Source organism: Drosophila eugracilis, unplaced genomic scaffold (assembly GCF_018153835.1).
Source record: "Drosophila eugracilis isolate 14026-0451.02 unplaced genomic scaffold, ASM1815383v1 contig_75, whole genome shotgun sequence".
Lineage (NCBI taxonomy): Eukaryota > Metazoa > Arthropoda > Insecta > Diptera > Drosophilidae > Drosophila > Drosophila eugracilis.
In genome coordinates, this window is record NW_024573645.1 from 3541726 (window position 1) to 3558064 (window position 16339).

Consider the following 16339-nt stretch of genomic DNA (forward strand, 5'->3'; position numbering starts at 1 on the left):
TTAGAGACGGGCGTATTACTTACTGTAGTAACCATATATAACATCCTAAAACCAATTATCTACACGGTAGGATTTTAGATTTTACAATATTTTTGTTTATTATTTGTTATTTTTTTTTTAAATTTTATGTTTAACTATTTTAAATACCTATTGCACGAACACGATAGTGTTGCAAAAGCCTGTAACGTGCCCATCCCTAACCCCCAACTGCCATTGTGAACTAACAATTGACACTTTTCCGCACGAAAGTTTGCATTTGCCAAGGAAAATAAGGTGAAAATAACAGTTAAAATACAATCTAAATAATTTGAAGTGTTTTGTTCGAAGAAAAACTATAGTTACTAGCTATATCAGCTTTAAAACTCTCAAGAAAACCCCAAAACAACAACTCGTATTACATAACCTTTTTAAGGTTACATATGAAGGAAGCCGAAATTTACAATTTTAACGAGAATCTTTAAATTCCAGATGCTGTCGCAATCCCTCCTGAGTGGCATGCGTGTCCTGCGCACCGAGGCCCGTCGTAACTTCGGAATTGTGGCTCCTGCCTTGAGCAAGGCCTCCGATCCCATCCAGCAGCTGTTCTTGGACAAAGTGCGCGAGTACAAGCAGAAGAGCTCGTAAGTTTTGGCTTCTTGATTGAGGATTAAACCTTTAAAAACTAAATTTTATTATCCCAAGTGGTGGCAAGCTGGTTGACTCCAACCCTGATATTGAGCGAGAGCTGAAAACCGAACTGGACCGTGTGGCCAAGCAGTACGGCAGCGATGGCAAGACCGACATGCTGAAATTCCCCGAATTCCAGTTCCCCGATGTCAAGGTGGACCCCATCACCCAGGCCCCCCAGTAAAGATCAAGCCTCGCCTATGAGTTAGTCTAATTGCTTTAAGTTCTGCTGCTGATTTCGAAATGTGCTCCCAAAAACCATGGGCACTACGTCAACAACAACCAATAAAATCTGGAAAACATCAAACGATACGTTTGTAAAACCCATCAAAAGTGTGTGCATCTAAAAGGAATGTATAGTGAGACATCTCATCATCATATCTCCTCATATTTCCATGGTTTTGAATCACCAATAAGTGCTTAAATTGTGCAATTAGTGCGTCCTTCAAAATGAAACTCTAAATACGTCCATCTTAACCAAGCAGACTGAGCATAAATCTTAAAATTCCATTAACGATATATTATACTTAGAAGCAAAACTTACAAACGAGTCCTAATATCTACAAAATAACAATCTGAGAGTTGTCTTACAACTCTATCGCGGAGTTGTTAATGCCTGTTGAACCGTCTGCTGGAGCAACTGCATCTTATGGTTGGTGGCCACCTTGCTAAATGTACCCAGTAGTGTTTTGATATCCTTGCCACTGATAAGGGGCACAAAATTACCAGCACAGGTGCAAAACTCTGCCAGATTCTCTCGCTTGATCTCGCTGCAGCGGGAACAGCGTAGGTCCTGCAGCACATAGGACATCATCTTGCGCTGCAGGGCATCCAGCATCCTCATCTCGATTTCCTCGTTATCATAGGCCACATAGCATTGAGCACAGAGCCAAACGGGACTGGAAAATCAAACATAATTAGCTAAAATGTATTAAAAGGTTTAGGCTGATGTACTCACACTCCGTCCTTCATGGCGCGATGTTTGTCCTTGCAGAGATCCAGATCCCTACAATGATTGCAGGCCTTACAGATAACCTCATTAATGATGTGACTATCACAGGGATCCTCCCATTCTGCCATATCAGAGAACTCCCCAATCCCAACCAGACGCAGCATATTCCGGCGCAATTCGTTGATCTGCTCCGCAAGCGTCTTGTCCACACTCAACGCCTTGATCAGGGTGCGGATGAGTTCTAGACCCGGACTGGGCTTTCCTTTGCCATAGTTCTTGTGCAGCTTAAGGATAAAGTCGAAGGCGCAGTGCGAGATGTCCTTGATGGCCTGCTCGGTGGTCTTCCTTTCGGCCAGGGATTGCATGAACAGGGTCAAAAGGGAATCAAACTTCTCGCGACAATCGTTTTCATCCGGCAGATGTTCACCAATTGTCCAGTTCAGCTCCAGGGAAAGTTCATCCTCCTGCTCCTGCTCAGGTTCGGTGATCTCAACGAGATCTCTGTTTTCCGCATCCTCTTCCTCATCCTCCTCTTCGTCTTCATTTCGTTCCGTATCCCTTCGCATGGTAGTGGATACTATAGATGACACTGTCTCATCAATACCCTTAGGAAGTTTACCCCTTATCCCTGAGAAATTAGCCTGATCCATCCAGAGCATAAAGTTCCAGCACTGCTCGAAGCTTAGCTGGATGGAGTGGAACATCTCCTTGTTCCTTAAGCTCTGCACGATGTAGTCCACATAACCCAGGGCATCCGTTACAGATTTCTTTCCGGAACTAAGAATGATCCTGTTGAAATCCGCATATACGATGGTGGCACCCAATCTCTTAAACTCGGCTATAATCCGGAGGAACATTTTCCTCATCAGATTGTTTAGGGATCTTCTCAGAGCAGGATCGTATAGTAAGGCATTACTAGAGCGCACCCATCGATAGAAGTGAACGATCTGAAAGTCGGAGAAGATGTTCCTATTGATGGACACCTCGCGCAGCCAACCATTCACCATGGAGCGCATCACTCGGAAGGCAGCTGAGCACAGAGCCGTTTCATCATAGCTGGGCAATGTCGCAGCCGGAACTGTGCCAATCATCTCCTCCAGAGAGACCTGTGGCATCACATCAAATGTAATGGCAGAGGAGGCACCTTCCATTTCCTGAATCCTTGTAGATTGCAGCAGAGCACTCACCGCCAAGCTGTCTAACGCCAGCTCCACGCAAACATCCGGATAAAAACCAGCTTTGTTCTGCACCACACTGATATTCTCCTCAAATTCCGCCAGCAGTCGACTGTCATCCGCCTCACGGCCACCCAAATCTGGTCTGGTGCTCGCTGACCACCACAGTACAAAGTTATGTCGCTGGAGCAGTCGGGCAAAGAATAGATCCGCTCCAAAGAGCACCGTATCTGGAGGCATATTGCCAATGGGCACATGGAAGTACCGACATTGATCCAACATTAAATCGAGGACATTGTTTAGATTCAAAAAGTGACGGATGACTGCTCTGGAGCCCTGACGTTGCCAGTCCAAGCCGGACAACAAACTGGCATCATCGGATATGTGGATCTGTGCCTGGGGGAACTCCAAAAGAATGGGCATGGCCAGACTTAGCTTTCGCGCCTCCAACGCCGTTTGAAGGCACAAAATGGTAGGACCCTGATGCTCCTGCTTGTAGGTGGTCAGTGCCCGCTGTATATGCCGATAGATCTGCTTGACATCCACCTCTATGATCACCTCAAAGGTGTAATCCTCAACGGGAATCTTATCCTTCTCTTCGTCTGTCAAATTCTTGAGCAAAGCCAATCGTTCTGCTGTATACAGCTGCCTCATGTTGGGCATCTGATTGGCTCGTACAGTGTCCAAGGCGAAGATGTAGGCCTTCTTGCTGGGCATAAGGATCATTGACCAGATCTCCTTCTTGGCCGTGGGAGTATTGTGCTGATACAGGTAGATCTTGCGCAGTCGGTTGCTAGCGCTTGCCAGATACTTGACCTGTGTCTGTGGACGCTGCTCCAACTGCTCGATACTGAAGGTTTCGAGATCTTTGGTGGCTAGTTGGGCCAAACGGCGTGCCTCTTCCCGTTGTACACCACAAATGCAGCCCATATCCATCAAAGCGCGGAACTCCAGGGTCATCTGTGTCTCGTAGATACCTTCGATGTCAGGGGTGGCCAGATCAGCTAACATTCCAAGAGAGTTATCACGAAAGAGTTGCTCCGGAACACTATATCTGTAGAGATTGAAAACGGGTCTGGATCGTGGCAGAACTCGATTAACTTTACGCCAAAGTTGACCCTCCTCAGGCGGAGCAGCACTCCGCTGATTAACATAGAAAATCCTCGGCACTGTCAACTTAATCTTGTGCAGCTCCTCACCGATCAAGGCCCACACGGTAAAGTGTCCCAGATCATCGACTGGCACCAGTTGCACAATCTGCCAGGGTTGGTCCAATAGGGTGCGTTGTGCTCGTCTCAGGAATCCTCCTAAAGTACCCGTAGCTCCTGTGGATCTCACCACTGGAGGTTCATCGCCTCTGGTTCGTTTGCTGGCTTGACGACTGCGTTGGCGCTGATCCTGCTGCCACTTCCATTTCTTTTTCTGGAATTTAACCCACTCTATTATGGATTTTCTGGTCTCACCAATGGGTGGAGGAGCGCCCAAAGCCTGACGCCATGTGGTGGCCTGTGGTTGCTCCTCCTCTTCATCATTCTCGTCTATCTGCACTCTCTTTCTTTTGGTGACCGTGGGCCGACCTGCAGCATCTTCTCCGCCATCTCTTCCAGCCAAGTCTTCCATATCACCCAGTTTATCCTCTTCTGTAACCAAAGGCTTCGGCTTGGGCCTGCTGGTAAACATCTCGTTGATGCGACGCTGCTTCAGGACATCGTTCTTCTCCAACATTTTCTTGTGCAACCAATCTGGATGTTGCACCCTGGGCACAGGATTGGACAATCCCTGCAGTGCTGCCGGAATGGTGATGATCTTCTGTATGGTTCCACCTAATCTCTCTATGTAGTAATTCCAATCGAGTACATCACGAATATCGGCATCGCCCATGGTGTTGTCCTTAAGCCAGCGACGCAAGTGATGACGCCTTACACTTGGCTCGGATTGGAAAATCGCCAAAGGGATGGCTCTTTCGGTGACAGGAGCGCCTTCGGGTTTCTTTGAGATGATGTACTTGCAGGCCAGACCCGCATCTTTGACCATCTGCTCACCCAGAAACTCAGCCAATCGTTTGGCTGTCGAAATAGAGGTACTCTTTTGAGCGCCATACTCCTCTAGCTTCTTGGACATGCTCTTGTTCTCCGAAATCAGTTCAAAAAGCTCAGAATCTGGGAGATTAGATCCTCTACTGTAAAGCACATCCAGCCAATAATCTGCCACCTTGGCCACTGATGCATAACATTCCTCAAGGGTGCTGCCCGCCAGGAAAGCTTCGAAGACGGAACTCTGGAAATTCTTGATCAGCTGCAGTTCACCACGCCGCTTGACCTCAAAACCCTTAAGTTCAGCCAATGAACCATCGAAATTGAAGACTGCATATCGTTTCTTTAGCTTCTTGCCTTCCTCTTTGGCAGCGGGTAAGACCATGGCCAGGTAAGGACCATCCACCTCGAAGAAAATTGAGTTTTCATCACGAATATCGTACTTGGGCAGATTATCCTCCTTATCCTTTCTCAACTCGTGATACTGATCATTGGTGAAGTGATCTTTGACCATAGTATTCAGTACTGCATTGGGATAGGATATGTTGATCTTCTTTTTCTTCTCATGGCTAGTTTGAATGGTGAACTCCTGCGGGAATGAACCAGGTAATATACACCATATACCATCAGTGTCCAGCTCCAGAGGACGACCAACTCTCTCGATGATTTCCCTGGCTTTGGTGATGATATTGGAACCAGTGAGACACACAATGCCTGCCATAGGCATGGAATGCCAGCGGGCTCCTCTTCTCATCACATAACCATAGAAAGAGTTCAGGATACACTTGTGGGCCAACTGCAGGGAATCGTAGAGCACTTCTCTGCCCTTGGCTGCTTTAATCTCAGCCGCATCCCCAGAAGCCACCGCAGCATTTACGGAAGCCTTTGCCACTTTGGTGAGACCTTTGTACTCGTATCGGCGATCTCGAAAAGCTCGAACGGTGTCCACATAGAAGCTGTTTTCCTTCTGGCAGATGGTTGAATTGCGGGTCTCTAATTTGGTCAGCTTGGTTTTCTTGTAAGCCTTGCGGCAGTAATCCGTGAGACGCTTCTTCTCGTACGCTGCTTGATCCTCTTTGGAGAGCTCATGAAAGGCACGTTGTGGTCCTCCAGGAAAGAGAGGTGGAAACTTCTCCGTTTCCAGCTGCTGCTGTATGCGTTGGAATTCGTTCCTGGAAGCGGGCAGCATTTCACCGCGCCATAACCAATCCATGGAGCGTTTGCAGCGAACTCCTGGCTTATTAAAGTCACAGGCAGCGCAATCCAGATCAGTGACCATGGCCGAAGGCTGCAGACGATTGGTCAGGATAATGTTGGGGTACATAGCACCCACATCCAAGTGATAGATGACAGGCTGCTCCAAGCGATTGGGTATATCATGCAGGCCCTGTAATCCCTGCACAATCTCCTGGCGGACTTCATCCAGATTCAAAACCTTTTCTAGGGGAATGCCCTCCTCCACTTCAATGGCATGTCTCAGAACTGCATCCACCTGATCCTGAAGTTGTTTAACCATTGTTGGATCTAGACGAAAACGGCAGGGTATATCCGCACGGAATACGCCGGATTCCAAAGCCTCCACATGACCACCAACATAGGTTTCCGAATCCAGTACATGTCCCTCGTTGGAGAGCTTATTCAGCTCGCTCTGATGCTTGTTGGGATATACGATCTGGGCATGATAGGCCTCCACCATCAGTAAAGTCTCACAGAGTGTGCCAGAACCCTTCCTTAAGATCTCATCGGGTTCCATGGGAATAATCGTATTCAAGGCGAAGATAAACGGATGAACATACTTCATGTACAAATAGTAAGTGGCCACGGCATCGGATACAGAGTAATTGGCCAGCACTTGAGGCTGCTCCACTGCCATCCGACACATGTCCTCCGGATCTAGTTCCACGGGATCGTAGCGCAATTTAGCCTTGGCCACTGCCTTTAGACCTTGAGATCCAACGGGTAAATAGGAATCTCGCTTCACCCAGCACAGACAATCCATGTGTATAGACGGACGACTTAGGTAGTTACCTTCCCGAAACTTAGAGAAGCCAATCTCCTGCTTCATGTCCAGATCATAGACAGCAGCTCGAGTCTCCACAAAGGGCCAATCAAAGAAGTCACCGTTGTACGTAACTATGATGTGTGGTCGGACCTCCATAATATGATCAAAGAAACGCTGGAGCAGCTGCATCTCGTTCTCCTCATTGAAAACTATAAAGTTTCCCTCAAACTCCGGCTTGGGTGTGTATTCAAAGTCATCTACATTGGAAGAGATGATCTCCCGATTGGTTATTAGATAACCCTGACCATCAATCATGTAGGAGATCATCATAACTTGATCTGTCTGAGCATCGGGAAACTTGAGGGGCAGCTTGGTAGTTTCTATGTCAAAGGCCAGGACAACGGGTTCGGGTCTGTCCAGGATATCCGGTCGGCAGGTGATGATTGGCAGTTCCACGCCACTTCTGCACCTGATATTATACCATTGTCCACAGAAAATACGCAAATCAATGGATACTCGTACGTGGTAGGGCACATCGTGCTCCCTTATGTCCACAATGCAGTCCATGTAATCCTGCTGTTTCTTGGCCATCGTAGCATCCTCGGAACCAGCTGAGGATTGGGCCAATGAGGTAGCCAGCATTTGCATGTAGTAGGTGTTGGATTTCTGTCGCTCCTGGTTCCTTCTCACAGCTGACATTAGTTCCCTTCTAACTTTAGTCATGGCTGTTTGATTCAGGAAGGATAACTTTATGTAGTGCTGTTGTAAGCCCGAAAGATGATTCGGTAAATCCAGATCCTCTTTGGTAATGTGTTCCAAGCTGGAAATTTGGCCGGAGTACTTGCGACCCAGAAATCGAGCCACTTCCAGGTGCATATTGTCCTCTGGACGAATGAGCAAATATGGTTGATAAGCCACCGTGCATTTGAAGCGGGAACCATCCATTTGGATGAAAAAAAGATCCAGGGCGGCTATGAGTCTCCTGTCCTCATCCAAGACTTCGTTCTGTAAGAGAGTTTATTACATTTATCCTCAATGTTATAAGGTGCTCCTAACTCACCGAGTGCATGTTAATGAGGTAGCCCGTCCGCTCCTGACTGTCTTTAACCCGATCAAAGCCATATTTTGAGTCGATTTTGTCGTTTTCCCGGGATTGGCGATAACCCGCCTCATTGAAGAAGTCGTCCCTAAAAGATCAGGAAAATCTTTTTTATGATCTTCCTTTTCCGGTACTTTTATTACTTACCCTTCCGTCCGGCTTTCGCTAACGAATTTACCCGTATTTTGCAGCACTTTTCCTTTGCCGGAGTCTGCCATTTCCGTGCTGTTTTGCAAAAATAAAATAAATAAATGTAAATAACAATTTGCCGCCAAAAATCTGCAAACTGTCGAAAACGTACTAAAGCGTTGTGAGAAATACTGGCATGGTAGAGTTTTTCAACACTGGAATAGGGGAATATTTGGCGCCAACAAGATAATTTTTGAAAATATAAATATGAAACTACTAATTCTACAGAATAAGTTATTTTTTAAGATTATATTAAATTATTAAAATATATTATTCAAAATTATGAATAATAGTGTTTATTGAAAATATGATAAATGATAATAAGATTTCGTAAGCTTGGTATATTTACCGCCCATAAATCATTAAAATTAAATTAAACTTATAAGCAGTAATAAAAACAAATCTTTATTTGGCTTCAAAAATCTTCCAAAATTTATAGTCAAATAGTAAAATTTAAATTTAATTACTTTTAAGGCATTCCTGGTTATGTTCATAATGGACATTAAATGGCCAATTTGTTGTCACTTTAAAGGACAGCTGCTGGGCACTTGAGTCAGCCTGTTGACCATGTGTGTGCTCAGCCTACTTCGCTTTTCTTTTCTAACTTCTTAATGCGCATTTTTTGTGTCTAGTTTTCCACTGCAAATGGCATCATGCAGTCCCGCACACAAACGCATTCATTCATAAAAATCCGGCTCACCTACACGAGTTGTAAAAATGCACCGCTAAAGAGGAAAAGAGAGAGCTGTAGAGCTGCGCGCATGCGCTCTTTCAGTTTTATTTTCTCTTTCTGCACTTGTTGCCCCTTTTTTTTACTTTTAATTTGTACCTTTTGTTGCAACAATTAAACTGCAGCAGTGGTTGACAATCAGCTATGTATATTTTTGTTGCACGTGTTTTGTTATGCAAGGCTGGTTTTTGAAATTTCCCTTTTGGCCAGGAAAATCGGGAATGGAATCATGTATCGTTATCCCGAATCTTATTGCCTTTTCTGGGTGCAGCTGGTTGTTTTTTCATGCCGCCCCTGCACATGCATTTACTTATGCTCTGTAATTTGTAATTTATGCGAAATGCGTTGCCAGAATATAAAAAACATCGCAGTCATTTGAGATTTACCTTCTCGCTCTATCGCACACACACTCTCCGCGAACATATAAACCTGTTTTTGTTTTTGGTTTTGCGGGAAAGAGAGGCTTTCGAACGCACAGTGGTTGTCATGGTCACCATGGGAAAATGTTACTTTTGAATAAAATTTTGTAGGGGCTGTTCGAGGGTAATTTTAATTTCCCATTTCCCTATTTTCCCATATTTTTGCAAATTTTATTATAACCGGAAATATATTATCATTGATCTATACAACAAATTTTTTTATTAGGAATTTAACATAATATTGGGAATACAAGTTTGAAGACCTATTTCGAATATGGAAGTAATTAAAACCAGAAGCTATAAAGTCGAGCTTTAAAGTTATTTTATATAGTTTGCAGTTTTGTTTGCCTATTACAAATAATATTTTTGTACAGTGTGCCTTTAAAGTTTTTGTGCTCGCCAAATTCACATTCAATTAATATTTCGCCACCCCTTTATGAATATTTAAATATTCTCAAGCTTTTGGACACTGTCTTCAATGATTGCTAAAAAAAACGCTCGCCCGCACACACACCCACACTCACTCACTCGCATATTCGCACTTACACATAGTTCTGAGCAAGCAGATTTTTTTAAATTGTTGCTATTTTTTTGTCGCCGCAAACACTTTGTTTTTGCTGCTCAAAATATGTAATTCTGATTTTCTTATTTCTTTTTTTTTGTTTTTGCGCTCATGATGCACGCTCTAGTGGGAGTGGGAAAGAGAAAGAGAAGGTGAGGATCGCCCACGCCATTTTATCTCATTATTTTCTCAGTGATCTCTGGGTGATCCAAGAAAAAAAGTGAATAATATTTATAAAGCACATTGGGACTTACTCTCGATTTTTATTATTTGCGATATTTTGTTATCAGTTGGGCGAGCACAACAATAACAACAAATTATTAATCTTTGCTAAAGTGTGAGAGACAGAGAGAGAGGGCGAGAGAGATTGAGAGCTACACTGGCAGTGCGTCGGCGTTGGCTTCGACGCTGCGTCTGCGCCGACGCCGGCGTCGCTGCCGCCTGTTGCCGCCTTCGTTTAGTCTGTTTTTGTCTCTCTTTCGGTCAGCGTGCACTTTGCGCTACGGTAAAAGTGATTTCAATGAATTAATGTAAAATAATAGAAATAATTCTAAAATTTAATAACAAATACTAAAAACAACATGTGTGTGAGTGAATAAGCAATATAAAAAGATCTGCTTGAGCATTATAAAGGTTAATGTAAGCCAAAAAACGGTTAAGAACCAGAGGAAACCAAAATCTATATATACCAAAATCCATCATAAAACCACAAAAATCTCCTCAAACATCGCGTGTGTGTTTTGCCTGTGTGTTTGTTTGTATGCGCGGATCCGTCGGCCTTTTCTTCCTCCGTTTTTGTTTCTTTTGCGCGTCTTATAAGCCGAGCTAAAACCGATCCTCGATTTCGTTGCAAGTTGTTCCTTTCGGTTTTTCGGTCTTTGGTTTTTTGGCCTCTGTCTTTGTCCCGGGCACGTAATCCCTATCCCTCTCTCTATCCCCCTAATCAACCTGCTGATCTGCCGATCCCACCGGAGGGTTAAAACATATATATACACCTATACCATATTATAGTGTAAAAGGGAGTGAGTGAGAGAAAGAGAGAGAGCGCGCCAGAGATAGTCATCGGTGCTCCCGACTCCATCAAGATTGTGCGCCTAATTTGAAGCTGTAATTAATTTGGATACCCTAATAAAACAAAAAAAAAATACAATCTCAACCGAAAGACGGGAATCCAGAACGAAGAACCTACAAGAATTAAGAACCCAGAAGACCCCCGCCTTCCCCGTTTCTGAGGGGCGCTATTTTATTGCTCCGCACCGGTAAGAAAAGTGAAGTGAAGTGTTGAAAAACAGTAGTTCAAGTATTAGTTTTTGTTATTTTACCTATGTACACTGTGAAAAATTTGATTTAAACTTCAAAAAATCTTCCTGAATACTCGAATATTGCTTTTTTGGATTTATTTTAGTTTTTGAAGAACATTACAAACTTCTTTTTACATTCTTATAGTAAAAAACTCAACATTTTTAGTTCCTTTTCAATGTTATATACAAATTAAACCCATTTTCAGTTTCAAACAAGTCATACTTTATAAAAAAATGTACAAAAATATCTTAAAATCATCAAGAACTTATGAGTAAGTCCATTTCGAGCTAATATTATTAGTAATATCTTTCAAAATTTTGGAAATTTTGTGAGTTTTTTACTTTGAAAGAAATTTCCTTGTTTTGGGAAGTAATTTCATGTTATTTTCTATATATTTCCTTAAAAATCTCTATCATAAAAATGAATAATTTAAATATAAATAGTTTTTAATCCAAGTGTACGTATGTAAACCCTTTCTGTGTTGGTGTTGCCTGTTTTCTTGAATGAATGAATCTAGGAATGAAAAACTGGTTTGGCTACCGAGCGATCTGCCGATCTCGCGATCTCGCCTCGATTCAGGATTGCTGCCTCTATAAACTCGTTGTTGGCCAACAGAATTTGAATTGGTTTTCTACCTCTTCATAGCCAAGCTAGTTAACTGACAGTGTATGTGTTTGGCCAGCAGGCTGTATGTGTATGTGTGGGGCACTTCCACAACCCTTGTGGGAACACGATCGAAATTACTACTGTTCCTTTTACAGCTTCCGGTGCCGCAAATGAGCTTCGGTTTTCCCCCTTTCCTCGATAGCCTTTCGGGTCATCAAATCGAAAGAAAAAAAACAGTTCTGTAATCGAGAATGTGTGAACGAACGAACGCTATTTGGTTAGGGCCAAGAATGTGGAACAACGATCGCATTAGACAATTAAGTATCAATAAAAAAGATACGCCAGTGCTACTCTCTTGACCTTTCAGCAAGAAAAATCAAAGGGGTTTGGCTGTTAGAAGCCATAATTGGGATTTTCCTGTCCGCACTTCGAGTTACCTGAAAAGGTTTCAAAAGGATTTTCTGATATGGGATTTAAATCAAAGTAATTATTAGAAGAACAGGGATCAAAAGGTTGTTAAAATTACATTTAAATTGCGTTAAAGTTGAAAGAGAATGGAAATTCTTCTAGCTTCTAATATTCCAAATTAAATGATTAAAAAAAATAAGAATAAATGATTCATTTTTCTATTGACATTCTAACATAGGTTATCATGTTTTGACATTCCATTGTACTGATCTTTTTTTTTATTTTTAATTTGTTTTAATTATTTTTAATAGACTTTTTAAGAGACTTACTTTATGAATGAAACTTACTTAAAAATACCACTCAAACCTAAAGATTAAGGCTATTTGATGACCATAAAAGATCATTTGACGATCGACGTATCGATGATCGTAAAACCTGATTAAACTGAAGTATCTTTTTGTTATTCTTAGCTCTCCAGATAAGTTAAAGATCCTTAAGAAAATGCCAACCTCTAAAGTTGCAAAAAGAGAAAGAAGAATGATAAGAAATTATTGCCATAATCGATAATTTGATGTGTGACGATCGTTGGATCATAATTGAGCCCAGTTCTTGCCCCCCTGTCTCCTACACTCTCTCTCTCTCCCCCTAAATGAAAGACCAGTTCAAGATCCTTTTCCATAAATACCCACATCAGACAATTACAGTTCAGTGGATGGTCGATCGGTCGGTCGGTCTTAGTCTTGGTCTTGGTCTTGGTTCGTTGCCCCATGCCACGTTAAACTGGGATTCTTCTTCGGGGACCGATGCTAAAAGTATCAACCTGCTGCAGACGACAGGCCGAGATCAAGATCGATCCCATGACAAGATGGTACATACACACAGATACTCCACACATACACACACAGCATGCGACAGATAGAAGAACACATGTGCGCACAGGCAGGCATCCCGAGGATCATCAGCGGATTCGGGATCGTAGAGATCCCTTCTTTAAGGCGCTGGCTGGGAAAGAGCAGCCACTGAAAATGTGTGTGTGTGTGTGTGTGTGTATTCTACCGTTACGTACACACCGAAAAATTGCACCCCTATTTGGTTGTCGTTGTTATTGTTGTTGCTGATGTCTGGTTGAGGAGTGTGCACCATATCGAAAGATCATATTCGTTTACAATCTGTTCCTGCAGCATCTGCTGTGCACAGACTCCTCCTCACCAGACATCTTCACTTCTTTGGTCCACTTTAATGTTTGGCCCTCCCAACTAAAAAAGAAAGGGAAGATTTTTGCTCTTTTCCAGGGAAAACATATGCTCCGATTTTCGTTTCGATTTGTGTGGTTTTTTGTTGTCGCCCTCTTTCTATATTATTATTTTTATTTTTTTTCGGTTATCTACGTGTCTGGGCGATAAGGCTTTGTGTTTTCAGATAGTTTGGCGATTGCGACTCTGTTTTTTCGTATTTTTTTTTGGCACCCTGCCGAATGGTTTTTTAGTGCCAAGCACTCGAAATGTTGCAAATCGAATTTGATTTTTGTAAATGAGTTTTAGTTTTGAACTCATTAAATGGTTTTCTATAAAGTCTGTCCCTTGGTAACAAGTATTTAACTAGTACTATCTGTAAGCATGGAATTTTACTTCTAATAAGTATGACTTGTCTAGTTTTTACTTATAAAATGAGGAATTTGCTTGAAAATACTTTCAACTTGATAAGAGTCAGGCGTCAAGTCATGTTTAATTGATTGATGAAATAAAGTCAAATTTTAATCTCTTCGTCGAATTGTATTTCCCCCAAATCCATTCACTTGAACTTGTTTACTCAAACGATCTTAGATTTCGAGTTTTTATGACTTTTCGTTAAAAATACTAACTATTAGTTGCTGTTTTTCATTCACAAGTATTTTCAGCTGAGTGTCATAACTTTTCTATGACAAATTTCACTGACTATTAATACTAGAAAGTTCAAATTTTTCTATTTTCCTTACCCAAAAACCAAGAAATCAATTGGACTTGCCAAAAGTTGCCAATTATCTTGGCCACTTTTATGCGTCAATAAATTATTTTCGTGTGAAAAGTGCACTCAGTACTTGCAGCCATCATATGCACTCTCAATCTATATATATATATATCCATCTACACAGAATGAAAATACATATAGATTGTGTGCAGATTTAGTAATGTTGTTGCGGTTTTCGTATTATTGCTGTTCTACATTGAATTGATTGCAATGGGGCGGCAGGAAAACTGAGAGGCGCGAAATAAATCAACTTTTTGCGGCGTTGCAGTTGCTGATTTTTATTATCCATTTAAATGTTGATTAACTTAAATTCGTTTTTAGTCCACTCACTTGATCTGTATATATACTTTATCTCTTTATATATATCTCTATATATATATATTTATATATATACTTTTTGTGGAAGTGAATACATAACTGCCCAGCTGGCCAGCAACGACCACGGACACGAAATAAATCAGCAAATCAAATCGAAATTGATTTCGCAAGAGAAAAAGCTGAAAATTTATGCAACATGACAGTGTTGCCCTAGGCAGAAAGGGGTATTCCTTCTTTTGATCGGTTGAATATAACACTATATATTAGAACTAAGTTATATAAGACCTTATCTATGATCTTGAACAGTTTTAGAGGAGTTTTAACCTACCCAAGTTTGAGTTTCAAGATATTCTGATGCCTCTCTCATTCTATGATCAGAATGCAAAGATCTTAAACCTTCAAAGAGTCAAAATTATTCGGTTTTTCCTCCTTTTTCTTCCCTTGGTTCATTGTGAATATGGCGGAATTTCTTCAACCCATACTCACTTGTATTTATACCGCAGATTTACATATACATATGTGTGTATATATGTGTATATACATGGCTGATAAGGCGGCTAGATAACTGTTGGCCACACACTCACCGAATGGCAAAGTACGAGAGCGAGGGAGACGGTCTTTGGTGGAGTCGTCACCGATGCGACAACAGTATCCCGACATTTGCATAACGTATCTAATTAGGCAGCCAGTGCTTAAAGATACTTTCAAGATGTAGCTCTAGATATGTGTATATATATATATATTATATACCTTTATGTAGATAAGCTTCAAGTGACGTGGAGGCGTTTACTGCGAAGAAAACAATAATATTTGTGGGGTCTTAAAAGTTGTAACAAAAGTTAACTCAATTTTATGGATTTAAAACTTTGATATTACATAAATTTGAAATTATTAAGAAGGAATGATTCATTTTTAACTAGGAACAAAGATTATTTTGTTAAAATATTTTATAATATCAAATTTTATTCACTATAAATATCCCACAAACTTTTTAAACTTCTTTTACTAGTTTATAAAGTAAACACTTTTTCTATTAAGTGGGATTTAATTACTTAAACTTAAATGATCTCTTTACATTCCAGAAATGGTATGAGAGTTTATGATATTTTATTTTAGTATATCAATTAATTATAAATTCCTTGCTTTTAACTTCCTTAATCCATCCAACCTCCCTCAAACTCTCCTTAAATCACTTCTAGCTAAGTCTAGTCTCCACATTATCGCCCCTCATTTTTTAGGTTAAACTTTTTTGTTCTCCATATTTATCAGCACTAAGCTTTAATCAAAGTACATTTCATGTAAATATATATTAAATTAAATGCGTAATTACTGGACATTATCGCAGGGGCTGTGTTATTTATACTTCGGCTACTACCGACACAGGCAAGAGCCCTCATTTGGGGTCGTCTTTGGGGAGTTCTTCTCAACTGCTGCTCTGGGCTGCTTTTCTCCCACTTCCGGTGATAAAAATTACAAAGATTTATTGTTATTCGTTTTAGATTTGAATGCGGTTTGTATTCAAATAGAAATCTTTAATACAATTATTAATATAAGTGATTAAGCGAGACGCAATTTGCCATTTAATCTTGAAAGTTGAAAACTAAAAGGATCATAAAGTTTTTATGGGAAACCGCAAAAAGCTATTAAGAAATGGGACACATTTCCTACCAAAAGCAAAGGGACTAAATACACTAATTGGGCAACATTCCTGAAATAAAATCTGTGTGATCTTCCTGTCCTGAATCTCTTTTTGTGGCGACACTTCAAAGTAACTTTTCATGTTGTTGTTCTTTCGTTTGAAACTCACATCCAAGATGATCATCAAGCGGTTGCTTGGTCTGGGCAAATATTTGAGAACTCCAAAGAGAGAA

At 41.3% G+C, this 16339-nt stretch overlaps 3 protein-coding genes across 3 annotated transcripts in view; 2 read left to right on the forward strand and 1 right to left on the reverse strand.

Moving 5' to 3' along the window:
• Window positions 1-166: 166 nt before the first annotated feature.
• LOC108108843 (ATP synthase-coupling factor 6, mitochondrial) lies at window positions 167-973 on the forward strand. The gene is made up of 3 exons (XM_017217052.2): window positions 167-273; window positions 469-620; window positions 682-973. Exons 2-3 carry the CDS (start codon window positions 469-471, stop codon window positions 848-850), a joined length of 321 nt encoding a protein of 106 aa, XP_017072541.1. The 5' UTR covers window positions 167-273; the 3' UTR covers window positions 851-973.
• A 192-nt stretch (window positions 974-1165) lies between these two features.
• On the reverse strand, window positions 1166-8282 carry LOC108108839 (DNA polymerase epsilon catalytic subunit 1). Its single transcript, XM_017217047.2, has 4 exons — window positions 8075-8282; window positions 7889-8015; window positions 1625-7833; window positions 1166-1565 (listed from the first exon to the last, which is right to left on the reverse strand). Exons 1-4 carry the CDS (start codon window positions 8143-8145, stop codon window positions 1262-1264), a joined length of 6711 nt encoding a protein of 2236 aa, XP_017072536.1. The 5' UTR covers window positions 8146-8282; the 3' UTR covers window positions 1166-1261.
• Window positions 8283-10298: 2016 nt separating this feature from the next.
• The window catches only part of LOC108108834 (ETS-like protein pointed), a 62319-nt gene continuing 56278 nt past the window's right edge, over window positions 10299-16339 (forward strand). Inside the window, exon 1 of the mRNA XM_017217038.2 lies at window positions 10299-11086. The gene's annotated coding sequence lies outside the window, so the exon portion shown is untranslated. The remainder of the gene's footprint in view (window positions 11087-16339) is intronic.